Source organism: Pseudophryne corroboree, chromosome 6, assembly GCF_028390025.1.
Source record: "Pseudophryne corroboree isolate aPseCor3 chromosome 6, aPseCor3.hap2, whole genome shotgun sequence".
In the NCBI taxonomy this organism is placed as follows: Eukaryota; Metazoa; Chordata; class Amphibia; order Anura; family Myobatrachidae; genus Pseudophryne; species Pseudophryne corroboree.
The window spans coordinates 167,730,508-167,751,396 of record NC_086449.1 but is presented as its reverse complement, the minus strand read 5'-3'; the positions used below and the strand labels follow the sequence as shown (position 1 = coordinate 167,751,396).

Here is a 20,889-nt window from a genome sequence, read left to right as displayed (position 1 = left end):
CAGCTATCGCCTGAGGGTCTCTTGACCTGGCGCAATACCTTTGTAGCTTTTTGTTGAGACGGGACGCCATCATGTCCACCTGTGGCAGTTCCCATCGATTTGTAATCTGAGTGAAGACTTCGTGATGAAGTCCCCACTCTCCCGGGTGGAGGTCGTGCCTGCTGAGGAAGTCTGCTTCCCAGTTGTCCACTCCCGGAATGAACACTGCTGACAGTGCTTGCACGTGATTCTCCGCCCAATGAAGAATCGTGGTGGCTTCTGCCATCGCCACTCTGCTTCTTGTGCCGCCCTGGCGGTTTACATGAGCCACTGCGGTGATGTTGTCTGACTGAATCAGCACCGGTTGGTTGCGAAGCAGAGGCTCCGCTTGACTCAGGGCGTTGTATATGGCCCTCAGTTCCAGGATATTTATGTGCAGACAAGCCTCCTGACTTGTCCACAACCCTTGGAAGTTTCTTCCCTGAGTGACTGCCCCCCATCCTCGGAGGCTCGCATCCGTGGTCACCAGGACCCAGTCCTGTATGCTGAACCTGCGGCCCTCGAGAAGGTGAGCACTCTGCAGCCACCACAGAAGAGACACCCTGGCCCTCGGGGACAGGGTGATCAGCCGATGCATCTGAAGATGCGATCCGGACCACTTGTCCAACAGATCCCACTGAAAGATCCTCGCCTGGAACCTGCCGAAGGGAATGGCTTCGTATGATGCCACCATCTTTCCCAGGACTCGCGTGCAGCGATGCACCGACACCTGTTTCGGTTTTAAGAGGTCTCTGACTAGAGTCACGAGCTCTTGAGCCTTCTCCGCCGGGAGAAACACCTTCTTCTGGTCCGTGTCCAGAATCATGCCCAGAAAAGGCAGACGCGTAGTAGGAATCAGCTGCGACTTTGGAATATTCAGAATCCAGCCGTGCTGTTGCAACACTTCCTGAGAGTGTGCTACGCTGATTAGCAATTTGCTCTCTGGACCTCGCCTTTATGAGGAGATCGTCCAAGTATGGGATAATTGTGACTCCTTGCTTTCGAAGGAGCACCATCATTTCTGCCATTACCTTGGTAAATATTCTCGGTGCCGTGGAGAGCCCAAACGGCAACGTCTGGAATTGGTAATGACAGTCCTGTACCACAAATCTGAGGTACTCCTGATGAGGTGGATAAATGGGGACATGCAAGTAAGCATCCTTGATGTCCAGAGACACCATAAAATCCCCCTCTTCCAGGCTTGCAATGACCGCTCTGAGCGATTCCATTTTGAACTTGAATCTTTTCAGATAAATTTTCAGGGATTTTAAATTCAATATGGGTCTGACCGAACCGTCCGGTTTCGGTACCACAAACATTGTGGAATAGTATCCTCTTCCTTGTTGAAGGAGGGGAACCTTCACCACCACCTGCTGGAGATATAACTTGTGAATTGCCGCTAACACTACTTCCCTTTCTATGGGGGAAGCTGGCAGGGCCGATTTGAGGTAACGGCGAGGGGGCATCACTTCGAATTCCAGCTTGTATCCCTGAGACACAATCTGTATAGCCCAGGGATCCACATGTGAGCGAACCCACTGGTGGCTGAAATTTCGGAGACGCGCCCCCACCGCTCCTGGCTCCACCTGTGGAGCCCCAGCGTCATGCGGTGGATTTAGTGGAAGCCGGGGAGGACTTTTGCTCCTGGGAACTAGCCGTAGCAGGCATTCTTTTCCCTCTCCTGGGAACTAGCTGTATGGTGCAGCTTCTTTCCTCTACCCCTGCCTCTGGCAATAAAGGACGCACCTCTGACCTTCTTACTTCTCTGTGATCGAAAGGACTGCATTTGGTAATACGGTGCTTTCTTAGGCTGTGAGGGAATATATGGCAAAAAGTTTGACTTCCCAGCCGTAGCTGTGGAAACTAGGTCCGAGAGATTGTCCCCAAACAATTCCTCACCCTTGTAAGGTAACACCCCCATGTGCTTTTTGGAGTCGGCATCACCTGTCCATTGCCGAGTCCACAGGACCCTTCTGGCAGAAATTGACATTGCATTTATTCTAGAGCCCAGTAGGCAAATGTCCCTCTGGGCATCCCTCATATGTAGGACAGCGTCTTTTATATGCCCCAGGGTCAGTAAAATGGTATCCTTGTCTAAGGTATCCATTTCCTCAGACAGATTATCTGTCCATGCTGCTACAGCACTACACATCCAGGCCGACGCAATTGCCAGCCTCAGTATAGTACCTGAGTGTGCATAAACAGACTTCAGGATACTTTCCTGCTTCCTATCTGCAGGATCCTTTAGGGCGGCCGTATCCTGTGACGGCAGGGCCACCTTTTTAGATAAGCGTGTCAGAGCTTTATCTACCCTAGGGGAGGATTCCCAGCGCATCCTGTCCGTTGGCGGGAAAGGGTATGCCATAAGTAACCTTTTGGAAATCAGCACTTTCTTATCGGGGGAATCCCACGCTTTTTCACATAATTCATTTAACTCATGTGAAGGGGGAAAAGTCACCTCTTGCTTTTTCTCCCCATACATATACACCCTTTTGTCAGGGACAGGGTTTACCTCTGATATGTGCAATACATCCTTCATTGCTATAATCATGTAGCGGATGGCTTTTGCCATTTTAGGCTGCAATTTTGCATCATCGTCATCGACACTGGAGTCAGAATCCGTGTCGATATCTGTGTCAACCATTTTGGATAGTGGGCGCTTCTGAGACCCTGACGGTCTCTGCACTGTAGGATCAGGCATGGGCTGAGACCCCGACGGTCCCAAGGCATCAGCTTTATCCAACCTTTTATGTAAGGAGTTTAAATTATCATTTAACACCTTCCACATATCCATCCAATCAGGTGTCGGCGCCGTCGGCGGAGACACGTCATTCATCTGTACTTGCTCTGCCTCCACATAGCCCTCTTCGTCAAACATGTCGACACACGCGTACCGACACACCACACACACAGGGGATGCTCTATATGAGGACAGGACCCCCACAAGGCCTTTTGGAGAGACAGAGAGAGAGTATGCCAGCACACACCCCAGCGCTATATGACCCAGGAATCACACAGTAACTTAGTGTTTACCCAGTAGCTGCTGTACATATATTAAATGCACTAAATTTACGTGCCCCCCCTCTCTTTTTATCCTTTCTACCGTGAGTCTGCAGGGGAGAGCCTGGGGAGCTTCCTCTCAGCGGAGCTGTGGAGAGAAAATGGCGCTGGTGAGTGCTGAGGAAGAAGGCCCCGCCCCCTCAGCGGCGGGCTTCTGTACCGCAATTTTGTGTAAAATTAATGGCGGGGGCTCATGCATATAACAGTGTCCAACTGTATATATGCTGCTTTTGCCAGGAGGTATCTAATTGCTGCCCAGGGCACCCTGCGCCCTGCACCCTACAGTGACCGGAGTGTGTGGGTTAGTGTGGGTGCAATGGCGCACAGCTGCAGTGCTGTGCGTTACCTCATATGAAGACAGGAGTCTTCTGCCGCCGATTTCGACGTCTTCTTTCTTCAACCCGCCGGCTTCTGACTTCTGGCTCTGCGAGGGGGACGGGGGCGCGGCTCCGGGAACGGACGACAAGGTCAGCTCCTGTGTTCGATCCCTCTGGAGCTAATGGCGTCCAGTAGCCTAAGAAGCGCAACCTAGCCGCAGTTAGTAGGTTTGCTTCTCTCCCCTCAGTCCCACGTAGCAGAGAGTCTGTTGCCAGCAGAAGCTCTCTGAAAATAAAAAACCTAACTAAAATACTTTCTTATTAGCAAGCTCAGGAGAGCTCACTAAAAGCACCCAGCTCTGGCCGGGCACAGATTCTAACTGAGGTCTGGAGGAGGGGCATAGAGGGAGGAGCCAGAGCACACCAGTAGTACTAAATCTTTCTTAGAGTGCCCAGTCTCCTGCGGAGCCCGTCTGTTCCCCATGGTCCTTACGGAGTCCCCAGCATCCACTAGGACGTTAGAGAAAAATGTGTTCTCTGCGGCCGCTGGGCACCTAAATGGAGGAACAATTGAATTGCTGTCGTCCCTAAGTAATTAAAACACTGAAGAACATTTCTATCGGCAACTTATCTAAGTAACTCCGTACACACACTTTGATATATTACAGCTGGTACTGGGCAACTAGTGCTGAGCAAGACCACCCAAAACAACCACCAAGCTTGAAAATAAGGATATTTCATTTTATCGGCCATACTAGTAAATGCAGTGGAAATGTAAACAGTTTTACCCTGTGTATGTGGTAATCTTCCATAGGCCATAGTGACGCCAAAATTGATGTAGCCAAACTGGACAGAGATCCAAGCATATGGTAGGTAACTACTGTACGTGTGTGGGCAACATAATTTATTATCCAATTCCTGCAGGGGCTTTGTTAGGTCCTCAAAAGGGTGTAGTATGGTATGCCGACGGTCGAACTCCCGGCGACCAGCATACCGGCGCGGGAGCCCGACCGCCGGCATACCGACAGTGTGGCGGGCGCAAATGAGCCCCTTGCGTGCCACTATTTTATTCTCCCTCCAGGGGGTCGTGGACCCCCACGAGGGAGAATAAGTGTCGGTATGCCGGCTGTCGGGATTCCGGCATACTGAAGACCGCCCCCTCAAAAGACACTGGTTCAACCCCACTATCTAGCACACCAATTATCCCGCCTTGCCACGATGCACATGCATCGCGGCAGGCTACTCACAACTTTCCCGGCTTAGTGCATACGCAGCTTAGTGTGGCTTAGCGTTGCCATGTATGCATGTGCCTGTGCGTACACATTGCGGCAATGCTGGAAGAGAACACATCTGTATACCGGTCACACAACAATTTTAGTATATAAATAAAATACTATTAACTAACTACAAAAAAAAAATAGTTTTAGAAAAACTTAGGGCACTGTGCTTGATGCTTGGACCTGAGCTGCTGGTGACTGGACCTTGAAAGCCCCCATCTTCCGTCACTCCTTGGGGTATTTTTTATTTGTGGGGGTGTTAAATCAATGAAGGGTGTTTCTAAAAAAAACAACTTTTTGTTTAAGGTCTCAGCTGTGCCGAGCGCAGGAGGGCCGGAGAACCTGATCCTGATGGACCGGGAAAAATATCGTCCACACGAGGTGGGCACAGTCGGCTGGGCTGGAGGCATGTTCGGACCCATGCAGAAGAGCAGGTTGGGGGAACATGAGTTTGAGGCCTTAATGAGAATGATGGATAATTTGGTGAGTGCACATACTTATCTCTAAAGGAATAAGCTCAAAAAATGTGATATTATTCTATAAATAATAGGCTTTAGACAAAGGTACCACAACTTACATTTGTAAAAACACTGCTCCCGCCTGCAATATTTGTATAAAAATGTCCACACTTTTATCAGATAGTTGTGTCATTTTGTAACCATTGAATCTCTAAGTAAGTTATATAAGTTTTTTGATGCAACTCATTGAAAGAGGGGGATCCACTATCTCTGAAACAATAGATCCCTTGTCTAGGACTCCAGAGGGGTTATATAGTTGTTCTTTTTGGGCCTCTCCTATTACAAATTGAAACTGTGAACCCCATGTCCTTTGTTCTGACTCCGGATGCACCACTATGATTGGCATAGACTACTATCACTATATAGAAAAAACAAACAATGACCAGGCGCTTATTAGTTACCCAGATACCTGCTGCTTTTCATCGGGTATACTCGACCCGAAAATAACAAGAAATATATGAACAACCCAACCCGAAAATAACAAGAAATATATGAACAACTCAACCCGAAAATAATAAGAAATATATGAACAAACGATAAGAAAAGCGCTGGTATATGGTAAAAACAATATTTTACTTTTATTTTTCTTCCCTTTTCAAAAGGACGTAATATCTAAAATTTTACACGGTATATATAGATAAGCATTAGCTGGCCGGCATGATATACAATTAAAACAATTAGAACACAATTAAAAAACAAACCAAATCCAGCAGTGGAATTTATGAATTACTGCTCATTGGTTATAAACAATCACCAGCAAATGTGTGTTCAGTCCAATTTAGTTAATTTAGCACATATCAGTTAAAATAGCAGCTGTTATTTCGGCAGCAGCAAAGAATACCTTTCCATAATTTAGCAGTTACCCAAAGTTCTGAGCAGCTAGTGGATTTTCAATTTTATATATAAATAATATAAATATATATATAAATATATATATATATATATATATATATATATATATATATATATATTTAAATATATATATATATATATATATATACAAAGATGTATTTACCAGTTTCTTGAAAAGTCACTGTCCTCACGCCCACTGGTGCTAATAACCTTTTCATGGGGCCATATCCAGAGGAATATGTGTTCAATTGTTATATAAAAGCCTCCACTTGAGCTCCTTATTTTAATGCATTATATCCATTTTGGGGCAAATGCACTGCTGTCAATAAAATGTTATGCTCCCCTTGCTGAAATAGCTGCTTCAGGAAAAGTAGACCCTAGCAGAGATGATCTCCTTCTCCTGATGTGTACTGTGGTGCTTCGCGGGTAAGTGTACGTATGTAATTAATACTGGGGCGCTCCCGCTGTGAACTGCGGCAGAACGGGCTGCGTTTCTTCTGTCAGCTCCGTCTCTCCGTTATGCCGCGGCACTGCTCTCCTCGCACAGCCGGCCTTTGCTCTCTCTACCGATATTGTGGTTTGCTCTCTCCACCGGTAGTATGGTGACGCGTTTCCCCACCTAAGCAATAATCAGCAGTTTCCTCAGACCATAATGCTTATCTGTATATGATGTGTAAAATTTTAGATAGTATGTCCTTTTTGAAAAGGGAAGAAAAATAAAAGTTAAATATTGTTTTTACCATATACCAGCGCTTTTCTTATCGTTTGTTCATATACTATCACTATCACCCATAAGGATCTACATGGTGTATTTTGTGATCTGAGGAAACTTTGAATGAAAGTTTTTAACTTCCTCATTCTAAAATGGTTGAAAGTGTGATCTATCCCCTTCAGGGTTACCGCACAGGTTATACATACCGACACCCATTTGTGCAAGAAAAAACTAGACACAAGAGCGATGTGGAGATCCCTGCTACAGTCACTGCATTTGTATTTGAAGAGGAAGGTATCCCTCTTTCCACATTACGGCAGCACGCCCAGAAACAGCAGAAGGAGAAGACCCGCTGGCTGAATACACCTAACACCTACCTGCGAGTCAATGTGGCTGAGGAGAATGTAAGCAGCCAAAGGAGCAAGACCACGGTAAGGGGACATGTGACATTGGAAGAGCCCTGCTCTTGTGGCGCAGTGCCACTACAATCCATTTATGGTGATTCCCGTGACAGTGTAGACTGGAAGACCTCATAATGAATTATCTCACAGGGAATTCTAATAGACAGAATGCTCTCAGACTGCATCCACTTCCCTGCACAAGGAATTCTATACACACATTTTTATTATCATTTGCCTATGTTCCTACCAGGGCTTAAAGTGGTCCTGGAGAAGTGGGGGAACTCACCTCCTCCACTACTGAAGGCGCGCGTGCCGCAGAAAGGGGCGTGGCCTCACAAGGCCACACAAAATTTTATAACTGTGTAACATGTTGGTCTCCAGCAGGGGCGTAAGTTATTACCAGACGCCAGGAGGCGAAAAAGTTTATATTGCCCCTCCTCGGCCCAGTCCAGGTATACACTCACAGCCACATATACACGCACTCGCATATATACAAATACACACCCAACCAGATATACACACACACATTATACCACTTATACACACAAGTCACATACTTCTATTGCAGTATAGGAGATGTCTCCTTCCAGGCAAAACAATACTCAAGGGTTGCTGGGGATTTGTAGTTTCATTTGTGACTAGCAGAGCCACAGTTTTCCCAGTTGGCATTTCTTTCCTGTAAATAAATGAAATGGTTAAGTCAGTGGATACCTTTATGAAAAACTCTCAGTGACTTCTTAGCTCAGTGCAATACCAAGCGTCACATGTTTATAACTGGGAATATTTATTGCACGATCTTTAAAGCAGTGTCTGTTGACATTTAATTTGTCAAAGCCAACCTACCGTATTACATATCCTTCAAATTATTAATAATACTTTAAATTCCCTTGACACTGCTGACATCACTACATAACTGTAGTCACACTTATAGTTTTACATACGCCCTTGACATGGCCCCACCATTTGTAATATACCAGGCCTGGCCAACCTGTGGCTCTCCAGCTGTTGTGAAACTACAAGTCCCAGTATGCCCTTCCACAGTTTTGTTACTAGGGAATGCTAAAATTGTGGCAGAGCATGCTGGGATGTGTAGTTTCACAACAGCTGGAGAACCACTGGTTGGCCAGGCCAGTGCTAGGCTGTCAAGGACTGATGGTTGGATAGCTTTCATTGCTGTTCAGTCAACTCTGTTCAGTCTGATTATATTAAATCTCCTGAAATCTGGGCCGTAACTGGAGGGGTGGATCTGAAACACAGTAGACGCAGGTGGGGCAGATGTAACGTGCAGAGAGAGTTAGATTTGGGTGGGTTATATTGTTTCTGTGCAGGGTAAATACTGGCTGCTTAATTTCTACACTGCAAATTAGATTTCAGTTTGAACACATCTCACCCAAATCTAAATATCTCTGCACGTTACATCTGCCCCACCTGTAGTGCAACATGATTTTGCCCAATTGCTAACTTTTTTGGTGTGCTAAACCTGAATAAGGCCCATAGAATGGCACACGGACACCTGGGGCTCTCTCCTGGGGTCCAGCTTTCCATTTCCTGGACTCCCAATTACGTAAGGGGAGCCAAATTACTTCCTTAGCCCAGGTGATAAAATCCTTGTTTTGGTCCTGCTGACATAATACTAAATACGTCAAATTTTAAAGGAATGCTCCATGCATTTTCTAGGTGCATTTATAAAGCATCCTTTATAGTGACTACCTATTGCACAATGGGTGAGATGTATCAAGCCTCCTGGGATTGGAGAAGTTGCCCATAGCAACCAATTAGCTGATACTGTAGCTGGCATTTAACTAGTACAGATGTGTCCTGGCTTGAGTGAGCTGACAAGTCCTGTGCAACTCACTTAGCATTGGGCATTTGTTTTGCAGAAAAATAGGATTTTAATTACCTGCCGGTAAATCCTTTTCTCGTAGTCTGTAGAGGATGCTGGGGTCCATTTTAGTACCATGGGGTATAGACGGTTCCGCAGGAGCCTCTGGCACTTTAAGACTTTTTAATAGTGTGAACTGGCTCCTCCCTCTATGCCCCTCCTCCAGACCTCAGTATAGGAACTGTGCCTGAGGAGACGGACATCTTTGAGATAAGAATTCATATTAAACTAGTGGCGAGATTCACACCAGCTCACACCATACAACAAACATGCCGTCAAACATGGCCTTAAACATAACCCGTGCTAACGTGCATGCCTAATGTAACAGCAACCGCTGTAAAACATCTTAACACATGAGAACCTGTGTAAAAAGATAAAATGTAAAACTGCAGGAAAAAAGGAGCACTGGGCGGGCGCCCAGCATCCTCTACGGACTACGAGAAAAGGATTTACCGGCAGGTAATTAAAATCCTATTTTCTCTTACGTCCTAGAGGATGCTGGGGTCCATTTAGTACCAAAGCTCCCAGTACGGGCGGGAAAGTGCTACTGTTCCTGCAGAACTGACTGACCAAACTTAAGGTCGTCAGCAGCCAGGGTATCAAACTTGTAGAACTTAGCAAACGTGTTTGCCCCTGACCAAGTAGCAGCTCGGCAGATTTGTAATGCCGAGACACCCCGGGCAGCCGCCCAGGACAAACCCAGTTTCCTAGTAGAGTGGGCTTTTACCGAAGTCGGTAACGGCAATCCTGCCGTGGAATGAGCGTGCTTAATGGTACCTTTGATCCAGCGCGCAATAGTCTGCTTAGAAGATTCTGTTTTCCGTATTCGAGCCGTTCTTGTAACATAAGTCCTCAATGCCCTGACGACATCCAGGGACTTGGAAACGGCTGAGGTGTCAGAGGCCACTGGCACCACCACAAGTTGGTTGATATGGAAAGAAGATACAACCTTCGGAAGAAAGTGCTGACGTGTTCTCAGTTCAGCCCTATCTTCATGAAATATCAAATAAGGACTCTTGTGAGACAGAGCCCCTAACTCAGACACGCCTGCCTGAAGCCAAGGCCAACAACATGACCACTTTCCAAGTTAAAAACTTCAACTCCACCTCATGTAGAGGCTCAAACCAGTCCGATTTAAGGAAGTGCAACACTACATTAAGATCCCATGGCGCCGCAGGAGGCATAAAGGGAGGTTGGATGCGCAGAACCCCCTTCACAAACATCTGGACCTCAGGAAGGGAAGCCAATTGTTTCTGAAAGAAAATGGACAAGGCCGAAATTTGGACCGTGATAGATCCTAATCTCAATCCAGCATCCACACCCGCCTGTAGAAATAGGAGAAGCCGTCCCAATTGAAACTCCGCCGCAGGAGACTTCTTGGATTCACACCAAGATACATATTTCCTCTAAATACGATGGTAATGTTTGGACGTTACCCCTTTCCTGGCCAGAATAAGTGTGGGAATGACTTCAGTAGGAATACCCTTATGGGCTAGGATCTGGCGCTCAACAGCCATGCCGTCAAACGCAGCTACGGTAAGTCTTGATAAACTAACGGCCCCTGCTGAAGCAGGTCCTCGCAAAGAGGAAGTGGCCGAGGATATTCCAGTAGTAATTCCTGAAGATCTGGATACCAGGCCCTCCTTGGCCAGTCTGGGGCAATGAGGATTGCTCGAATCCTTGTTCTTCTGACAATCTTGAGAACTTTTGGAATTAGTGGAAGTGGAGGAAACAGATACACTGACTGAAACACCCACTGGGTCACCAGTGCGTCCACTGCTATTGCTTGTGGGTCTCTCGACCTGGAACAATATTTCTGAAGCTTCTTGTTGAGATGTGAAGCCATCATATCTACTTGAGGAACGCCCCAACGACTTGCTACCTCCGCAAAGACTTCTGGGTGGAGGCCCCATTCTCCTGGATGGAGATCGTGTCTGCTGAGGAAGTCTGTTTCCCAGTTGTCCACTTCCAGAATGAAAATTGCCGACAGAGCTTTTGCATGTCTTTCTGCCTAGAGGAGTATCTTTGTCACCTCTGCCATTGCCGCTCTGCTTTTTGTTCCGCCTTGACGGTTTATGTAAGCTACAGCTGTTACATTGTCTGACTGGATCTGAATGGGACAACCTTGAAGAAGGTGTGCCGCTTGATGAAGGCTGTTGTACACAGCTCTCAATTCCAGAATGTTTATGTGAAGAAGAGTTTCCTGACTTGACCATCTTCCTTGGAAGCTTTCCCCTTGCATGACTGCTCCCCAACCTCGAAGAGTTGCATCCGTGGTCACCAGGATCCAGTTCTGAATTCCGAACCTGCGTCCCTTCAGGAGGTGAGAAATTTGTAGCCACCACAGGAGCGAAACTCTGGCTTTCACCAACAAGATTATCTTTTGATGCATGTGGAGATGCGACCCAGACCACTTGTCCAGTAGGTCCCACTGGAAAACGCTGGCATGGAATCAGCCATATTGTAGCGTCTCATAAACTGCTACCATTTTCCCCAGCAGGCGAATGCACTGATGAATCTGATAATTTTCGTGGTCTCAAAATTTGTTTGACCATGCTCCGGATTTCCTGTACCTCAGTGTCCAGTATCATTCCCAGAAATGATAACCTCATCGTCGGTTCCTATTGTGATTTTGGAAAGTTGATGATCCAACCGTGCTGTTGAAGCACCGTCAGGGATAATGTTATGTTCTGGAGTAACTTGTCCCTGGATCTCGCTTTTATGAGGAGATCGTCCAAGTATGAAATTATGTTGACTCTCTGCTTGCGAAGGAGAACCATCATCTCCGCCATCACCTTGGTGAATATTCTCGGAGTCGTGGAGAGCACGAACGGTAATGTTTGGAATTGGTACTGGCAATCCTGAACCGCAAACCTCAGGTATGTTTGATGTGGCGGGTAAATGGGGACATGCAAGTAAGCATCCTTGATGTCCACTGACAACAGAAATTCCTTTTCTTCCAAGCTGGAAATCACCGCTCTTAGGGACTCCATCTTGAACTTGAACCTTTTCAAATAAAGATTCAGAGATTTTAGGTTTAAAATCGGTCTTACCGAGCCATCCGGCTTCGGCACCACAAACAGGCTTGAATAAAAACCCTGGTTCTTTTGTTCGGCAGGAACCAAGGAAATTACCTTGTCTTGGCATAATTTGTGTATTGCGTTCAGGACCTTTGCGCTGTCCTGAGCAGAAACTGGCAAGGCTGATTTGAAAAATAGGCATGGGGGAAGGTCTTGAAATTCCAATTTGTACCCTTGGGATACTATCTGCAATACCCAAGGATCCAGATCTGAGTGAACCCAGACCTGGCTGAAAAATAGAAGACGTGCCCCCACCCGATCGCACTCCCGCAGGTGAGCCCAAGCGTCATGCTGTGGCTTTTGCAGAAGTAGTTGCGGACTTCTGCTCCTGGGAGCCTGATGGTGTTGTAGGTTTCCTACCTCTTCCTCTCCCTCTTCCTGCGAAGAAGGGGGTACCCTTTGCCTTGTTGGGCCGAAAGGACTGCATAGTATGAGAATGATATACTTTTTTAGGCGGCGCAGCTGCCGACGGCAGAAATGCTGACTTGCCCGATGTAGTAGTTGATATCATGGCATCCAGCTTCTCACCAAAGAGGGCCTCCCCATTGTAAGGGAGTGCCTCAATATTTCTTTTGGATTCTGCGTTAGCATTCCATTGGCAGATCCAGAGTGCCCTGCGGGCTTAAATCGCCATAGTAGAGGCCCTTGAGCCCAGTAAGCCAACGTCCTTTATAGCCTCCACCAAGTAACCTGCAGAATCTTTGATATGACCTAGAATTAGAAGCATATCATCTTTATCGACCGTGTCAATATTAACAATCAAGTTATCTGCCCACTTTTCCACTGCATTACCTACCCAAGCAGAAGCAATTGTGGGCCTGAGCAACGTACCTGTAGCAATATAGATGGACTTTAAAGTCATCTCTAATTTGCGGTCAGCAGGTTCTTTTAATGAAGCTGACACTGGGGCAGGTAAAATAATTTTCTTCGACAACCTAGAGACTGAGGTGTCTACCATTGGGGGCAATTCCCACTTACGCCTGTCCTCTTCAGGGAAAGGGTACGCTACCCGCAGCCTTCTAGGCATAGCAAACTTCTTTTCCGGGTTAGCCCAGGATTCCTCATAGAATGCATTTAAGTCCTTAAAAGGAGGGAAAGTCACCACCTGTTTTTTATTTAATTTAAAATAATCTTTTTCCTCAGGTGCAGGTGTTGTGTCAGTAAATTCTAACACCTCTTTTATAGCGACTATCATACATTGAATGCTCTTAGCCAGTTTGGGGTCTACCCCCCTCAAATCTCCAGTGTCGACCTCAGTGTCGGAATCTGTGTCAGTGTCCCTTAGCATAATTTGAGCCAGAGACCTTTTCTGGGAACTGGAGGGGTCCTGAGTGGATGACGTGGAGGGATCAGCAAACAATGCATCCTCCACAGACTGTCTCCAGTACTTTGTCTGTTGTTCAGACTCAGAGAATTTCTTTGCCAGTTTAGACATATTACTCTGCAACTTTCTCACCCACACCGGCTCAGAACACTCTTGTGCCTCCAAAAAGGGGTCCTCTGGGAAAGAACTTTCTCTAGACATGGTACACGCGTGTACAGTCACACCACTCACACACAGGGGAGCTATTGGGGACAGATCTAACCTAACGTTGTCAGAGGGACCCAGAGGGAATTGCCAGTCCACAACACGCGCCCTGTATGTATTGCATACAATAAAGAAATATTATATATATATATATATATATATATATGTGTGTGTGTGTGAAATAATAATATAATTCCTTAATGCGCTCTTATTGTAAGTCTATTGTTCTATTGCTTATTTTATATCAGTTAGTTTATTCTATATCAGTTAGTTTAACACTATTTCTTTTATAGGCAGGCTTCAACACAGAGAAAGGATCCCTTGTCGACAGATCAACATAGAAACAGATACACAAATGATATCTCTGTGGAGCGCACTACTTTAACGTATTCGGCAATTATTTGTCTAATGATAATACTTTTTCTGAATATATATATATATATATATATATATATATATATATATATATATATATATATATATATAGAGAGAGAGAGAGAGAGAGAGAGGATGACTTTACACATTTAGACACCCATATTTAAAAAAACCCACATGTTTTTATTGTTAAGACAATGTAGTTCAAAATCACATTTACAATAAAAATGATAATTGTTTCCTTACAAAGTAATATTGATCATTAGGAATACAATTGTTTGTTCAGTTTATACATTTAAAATTAATAATAAAGATGCTTTATTATTAATTTTAAATGTATAAACTGAACAAACAATTGTATTCCTAATGATCAATATTACTTTGTAAGGAAACAATTATCATTTTTATTGTAAATGTGATTTTGAACTACATTGTCTTAACAATAAAAACATGTTTGTTTTTTTAAATATGGGTGTCTAAATGTGTAAAGTCATCCTCTCTTTATATATATATATATATATATATATATATATACACATTCAGAAAAAGTATTATCATCATTAGACAAATTGCCTAATACATTAAAGTAGTGCGCTCCACAGAGATATCATTTGTGTGTGTGTATGTATATATATATATATATATATATACATCCAGAATAAGTATTATCATCATTAGACAAATTGCCTAATACATTAAAGTAGTGCGCTCCACAGAGATATAATTTGTGTGTATGTGTGTATATATATATATATATATATATATATATATACATTCAGAAAAAGTATTATCATCATTAGACAAATTGCCTAATACATTAAAGTAGTGCGCTCCACAGAGATATCATTTGTGTGTATATATATATATATATATATATACACATTCAGAAAAAGTATTATCATCATTAGACAAATTGCCTAATACATTAAAGTAGTGTGCTCCACAGAGATATCATTTGTGTGTGTATATATATATATATATATATATATATATATATAAAAAGACCTCAATACATTATGTGCTCCCCTCCCTCTATAACACCCTGGTACTTGTATCAGCCATGTGAGGAGCAGCAGCGTTCAGGATCAGCGCTCTGGCGTCTCTGTGAGGAAAAAATGGCGCCAATTGAGTGTAACTAGCAAGTCTGAGGAGAAGCCCCGCCCCCTGTAATGACGCGGTTCAGCCTCAGCAAATACAATATTTATACTGGCAGGGGTATGTACACCAGCGGCTCCCATGTGTGTACTTTAGTGCCAGTGAGAGTAAGGATTTAACCATGTCCCTCAGAGTGCGCCCCCCCCCCGCGCGCGCGCGGTCTGCACCTTGTGCTGAGAGACATGTTTGTGCGCAGCGTCCCGCCAAGATGACCGGAGAGCCCCTCTCCGTAGGTCTCCGGTAAATACTCACCAGCCTTCTGACTTCCGGCTCTGTTAGGGGGTGGCGGCAGTGCTGTGGGAGTGAGCAGCAGCCAGGCTTGGGCTGTGTTCAGTACCCTTCAGGAGCTAATGGTGTCCTGTCAGCGGAAGCAGCGCCATTGAACTAATGGAGAAGTTGGTTCCTACTTCTCCCCCTAAGTCCCACGAAGCAGGGAAGCTGTTGCCAGCAGCTTCCCTGTAAAATAAAAAACCTAGCAAAGTCTTTTTCAGCAAAACTCAGTAGAGCTTCACTGATGTGCAGCCAGTCTCCCGGGCACATTTTCTAAACTGAGGTCTGGAGGAGGGGCATCGAGGGAGGAGCCAGTTCACACTATTAAAAAGTCTTAAAGTGCCAGAGGCTCCTGCGGAACCCCATGGTACTAAAATGGACCCCAGCATCCTCTAGGACGCAAGAGAAATGTGTCTTATTGACATCACTATGCGAATAAGATGCACAAGCAGTCTCTGCTGATTAAAATGATATGCGGAATGCCTATATTCTCTGTGTGTCTGCAACATTTCGCATGCAGATGCAGCCGCAGTCGCACACAGAACATAGGCATGCCATATATCATTTTAATCAACAGAAGCTGCTTGTACATCCTACTTGCATCATTTTGTGTATAAGACGCATTTTAATGGAAAGAGCCATACACAAAGACGCTCTGCGCTACTGAGTCACGGCATGGCGTGACTAGAAGAGCTGTTCAACATGCAGGGAGGCTATATGGAAGTGGACAAATCTGTACATTCTATAAAATAATAGGTAGAAGCTGATTGGTTGGAATAGGTAACTTCTCCACTTGTCCACGTCACCACCCTTAGGAGGCTACATACATACATCTCTCCTATAGTTCTGTAAGGTTTGGTAAGCTAATGTAGATTTTGGAGATGGGTCATATGAAGTTGTTATCACTATATTTCATCCTGCAGTGGCTAAAAGCAGATGAAGTTGTGAAGCCCAGCAGTGGAATGCCCATCCGGATTGAGAACTCCAACCAATTTGTGCCACTCTTCACTGACCCTCGCGAAGTCTTAGAGACCAGGAACAAGGTGGGTTCAGATTTAGGGCCTAATTCAGACCTGGTCGCTGCAGCGTAAGGTCTGTGCTGTGTGCGCACGTGCAACAGCTGCACTGCGCGTGCGCACACAGGGGGTAATTCAGAGATGATTGCAGCAGCAAATTTGTTAGCAGTTTGGCAAAACCATCTTGCACTACAGGTGGGGCAGATATAACATATGCAGGAGAGTTAGATTTGGGTGGGTTAGTTTGTTTCTGTGCAGGGTAAATACTGGCTGCTTTATTTTTACACTGTAATTTAGATTTCAGTTTGAACACACCCCACCCAAACCTAACTATCTCTGCACATGTTATATCTGCCCCCCCTACAGTGCACATGGGGCCTAATTCAGAGTTGATCGCAGCAGCAAATTTGTTTGCAGTTGGGCAAAACCATGGGGGTAATTCTGAGTTGATCGCAGCAGAAACTTTGGTGGTCATTCCGAGTTGTTCGCTCGTTGCCGATTTTCGTTATTCTGCGATTTGCTGCTAAATGCGCATGCACATGGTATGCAGCGCACATGCGCTTAGTTATTTAACTAAAAACTTAGCAGTTTTGCTGTTGTTTGTGAGGCGCTTTTCAGTCGCACTGCTGATCGGTAAATGATTGACAGGAAAGGGGCGTTTCTGGGTGGTAACTGAGCGTTTTCCGGGAGTATGCTAAAAAACGCAGGCGTGTCAGGCAAACACGCAGGAGTGTCTGGAGAAACAGGGGAGTGGCTGGCCGAACGCAGGGCGTGTTTGTGACGTCAAAGCAGGAACTAAACGGACTGAGGTGATCGCAATCTAGTAGTAGGTCTGGAGCTTCTCAGAAACTGCAAGGAATTATTTAGTAGCAATTCTGCTAACCTTTCGTTCGCTATTCTGCTATGCTAAGATACACACCCAGAGGGCGGCGGCCTAGCGTGTGCAATGCTGCTAAAAGCAGCTAGCGGGCGAACAACTCAGAATGAGGGCCTTTGTTAACAGTTGGGCAAAACCATGTGCACTGCAGGGGGGGCAGATACAACATGTGCAGAGAGAGTTAGATTTGGGTGTGGTGTGTTCAAACTGCAATCTAAATTGCAGTGTAAAAATAAAGCAGCCAGTATTTACCCTGCACAGAAACAAAATAACCCACCCAAATCTAACTTTCTCTGCACATGTTATATCTGCCCCACCTGCAGTGCACATAGGTGGTCATTCCGAGTTGTTCGCTCGTTGCCGATTTTCACTATGCTGCGATTTGTTGCTAAATGCGCATGCGCATGGTACGCAGAGCGCATGCGCTAAGTTATTTAACACAAAACTTAGTAGATTTGCTGGTGTTCGTGCAACGCTTTTCAGTCGCACTGCTGATCGGTGAATGATTGACAGGAAAGGGGCGTTTCTAGGTGGTAACTGAGCGTTTTCCGGGAGTGTGCTAAAAAACGCAGGCGTGTCAGTGAAAAACGCGGGAGTGTCTGGAGAAACGGGGGAGTGGCTAGCCGAACGCAGGGCGTGTTTGTGATGTCAAACCAGGAACTAAACGGACTGAGCTGATCGCAATCTAGGAGTAGGTCTGGAGCTACTCAGAAACTGCAAAGAATTATTTAGTAGCAATTCTGCTAATCTTTCGTTCGCTATTCTGCTATGCTAAGATACACTCCCAGAGGGCGGCGGGCTAGCGTTTGCAATGCTGCTAAAAGCAGCTAGCAAGCGAACAACTCGGAATGAGGGCCAGAGTTTTGCCCAACTGCTAACAAATTTGCTGCTGCAATCAACTCTGTATTAGACCCACAGTGAGATGCAGCCGCATCCCACTTGTGCGAACGCCTCTGCCTTATTGACAGGGAGAGGTGGATGCAGTGCGTTGCGGCAGCGTTTTTGGGGCGCGGCCCGGACAACGAAGGCGTGTCCAGACCATTTGCTTGGTGGCCCATCTGCAAGGGGGGGGGGGTAGGGCCTGGCATGCAGGGCGAACTTGCCTGTGCTAGGCGTCCCCTCGCATGTCAAAGATTTTGATTGCAGATGTGCGGTTTTTCGCACATCTACGATCAGGTCTGAATTAGGCCCTTAGTCTGTCTGTACTAATCATTCATTCATGTAATTAGTAGAACAATACAACATTAGAACATATAATTTTATCTATATTTAGAGACAGATGTTAATTGCACTAAATAAATAGATTTGGGTACTGGAATAGACCAGTGTTTTATTCCTCTGCAAACTTGAACTTAGTGATAAAGGGCCTATTTCAGACCTGATCGTAGATGTGCGATCTACAATCGAAATCTTAGGCATGCGGGGGGAGGAGACACACACACAGCACAGGGCTAGTCCGCTCTGCATGCCAGGCCCAGATGCTTTCGCACCTGCCGAGTAGCTCCCTGCCTACGCAGCCTAGCTGCAAAGGCAGTTGCCGGGCGGAAATGTTTTTGACCGCAGCTGCTGCGTGTGACGTGACACAGCCGCTGTGGCTTGCCCTGCAAATGGTCCGGACATGCCTGCGTTGTCCGGACCAAACATACCCCCCAATGCCATACCAATGCCGCCGACACGCCCCGACTGCCTTGCGACTGCCACTGCCTGTCAATCATATATATATATATATATATATATATATATATACATATATGTACTGTATATTTATATATTTAGACTACCATATAGTCCTCTACTGCTTTTGTCGACCACTGGTCTGATGGGATACAACAGTCTGCTGAACTACACAGCTACAACATCCCATGGAGTTATAGAAGCAATGTCTATATTCTCAATGACAAGAACATACTATCATTCTAATCATGATGGATATGGTTCTGTCTGACAGAACTGGTCTTAATCCCTTTTTTTTTTTTTTACAGATCCGAGAGCAGAATCGCCAAGATGTGAAGTCTGCCGGGCCACAGTCTCAGTTACTAGCAAGTGTAATAACAGATAAAAGCAGAAGTCCGGTATATACATTTTTCCTATATGCTTACACTACCTAGTAGGAAGTAATGTTTTTATTGAGTTGTGGTTAATATTTTCATACATCCACCAAATGAAATAGACATGTAACAACAGCAGTGCAGATTCCCGGCATTATGTGATGGGGTGTCTCAGGTCTGGTCAGTCATGTTCTCCCAATGATATCTGATCTGCTCCAAAACAGCAACTGAAATGCCATTGTGCTAATCATGTCTTTGAAGTGTATGTAGAAATATAAAATACAATAATGCCTCCTTATCACAGAAGGTATTCACATTAACCTGCAATAAAATAGCAGTAAATGCTCCTTGTTGACACTCCTGTAATGCTATCTGCTACGTGATTTATTATGATCCAGTGATGGGTGTAGTACGGCTGACCGGCAGGTCAGCTTACCGACGCCGGGATCCCGGCAGCATACCGACACCGGGATCCCGGCGGGGAGGGGCGAGTGCAGCAAGCCCCTTGCGGGCTCGGTGGCGACACCCACGAGTGGAAATAGTCCCTGTTGGTCAGCATGCCGACCATCGGGACAGTGACCCATCGGGCTGGTGGAGGAGGTCATGTGACTGTCGGTCAGCTGACCGGCGGTCACATGAATACCACCCCCAGTGATGTATGGGCTGACTAGACTCCTCTCTGTTCCCTGCTGAATGGAAACCTTTTGACAGTTTGACAATGCGTGGTCTGTAATACCCCGTTCACATCGCAAACCCGGGTAAGAGACGTTCACATCGCAATATTGACCTGGGTTATTCTCGGGTTATTGCCGTGTTGGTGTCTTTTTGCTCAACCCGGGTCACCCATGTTAAAACCAGTGTGATGCCATTTTAAAAGGACTTGATTGGTTCCCAGTTTTCAACAAGAAAGGCAGGGGGCTGGGTAATGCTCACAGTGCAGCAATCATGGCCGACAGAGCACAAGTCCCAGCGCAGAGCCCGGAATTCATGATTGAACTCAGCATTTTACTGATGTTGCGATATGTTATCACATCCCTGACTGTACCCGTTATCTGCCTACATATTTCTCCTTCACCCCTGATCCGCAGCAACTCCCTGACTTCCTCATCACTCCAGTTTACCATGGCTAATGAGGTCCAAAGGAGTGAAGAACTAGGTCCAAAGGAGTGCAAAACTGTGCAGATTGCTTTCCAACACGTGTGCTCACAGTGGAGTACAGTAAACAGACCTCAGCTGACTGGAAACAGCCAATCAGCGCTATTTCTTCAGAGCCAGGCCGAATATCCCGGGACTGTCGCTTTTTAGTGCAAAATAAGCCGGGTCCGACACGTGTTCAACCCTTCTTTTAACCCGGGTTGAAATACCGGGTTGGACGTCCCAGGATATTCAGTTTGGCACCTCGACCCGGGTCGACTCGGCAACAACCCGGTAAAAAGCCGGGTTATTTTGGTGATGTGAAAGGGGTATAAGGGGCTTTACATTTAATATGTTTAATTGCACATT

The 20,889-nt window shown here is 45.7% G+C and overlaps 1 protein-coding gene across 8 annotated transcripts in view; it reads left to right on the top strand.

Annotated features, from left to right (window-relative positions):
* ADD2 (adducin 2) overlaps positions 1 to 20,889 on the top strand; it is a 276,848-nt gene that overhangs the window by 201,989 nt on the left and 53,970 nt on the right. For all 8 annotated transcript variants that reach the window (XM_063932099.1, XM_063932101.1, XM_063932102.1 and 5 more), the window contains 4 exons: positions 4,979 to 5,155; positions 6,937 to 7,185; positions 16,369 to 16,488; positions 19,321 to 19,410. In XM_063932099.1, coding sequence (XP_063788169.1) covers positions 4,979 to 5,155; positions 6,937 to 7,185; positions 16,369 to 16,488; positions 19,321 to 19,410 — 636 coding nt within the window. The remainder of the gene's footprint in view (positions 1 to 4,978; positions 5,156 to 6,936; positions 7,186 to 16,368; positions 16,489 to 19,320; positions 19,411 to 20,889) is intronic.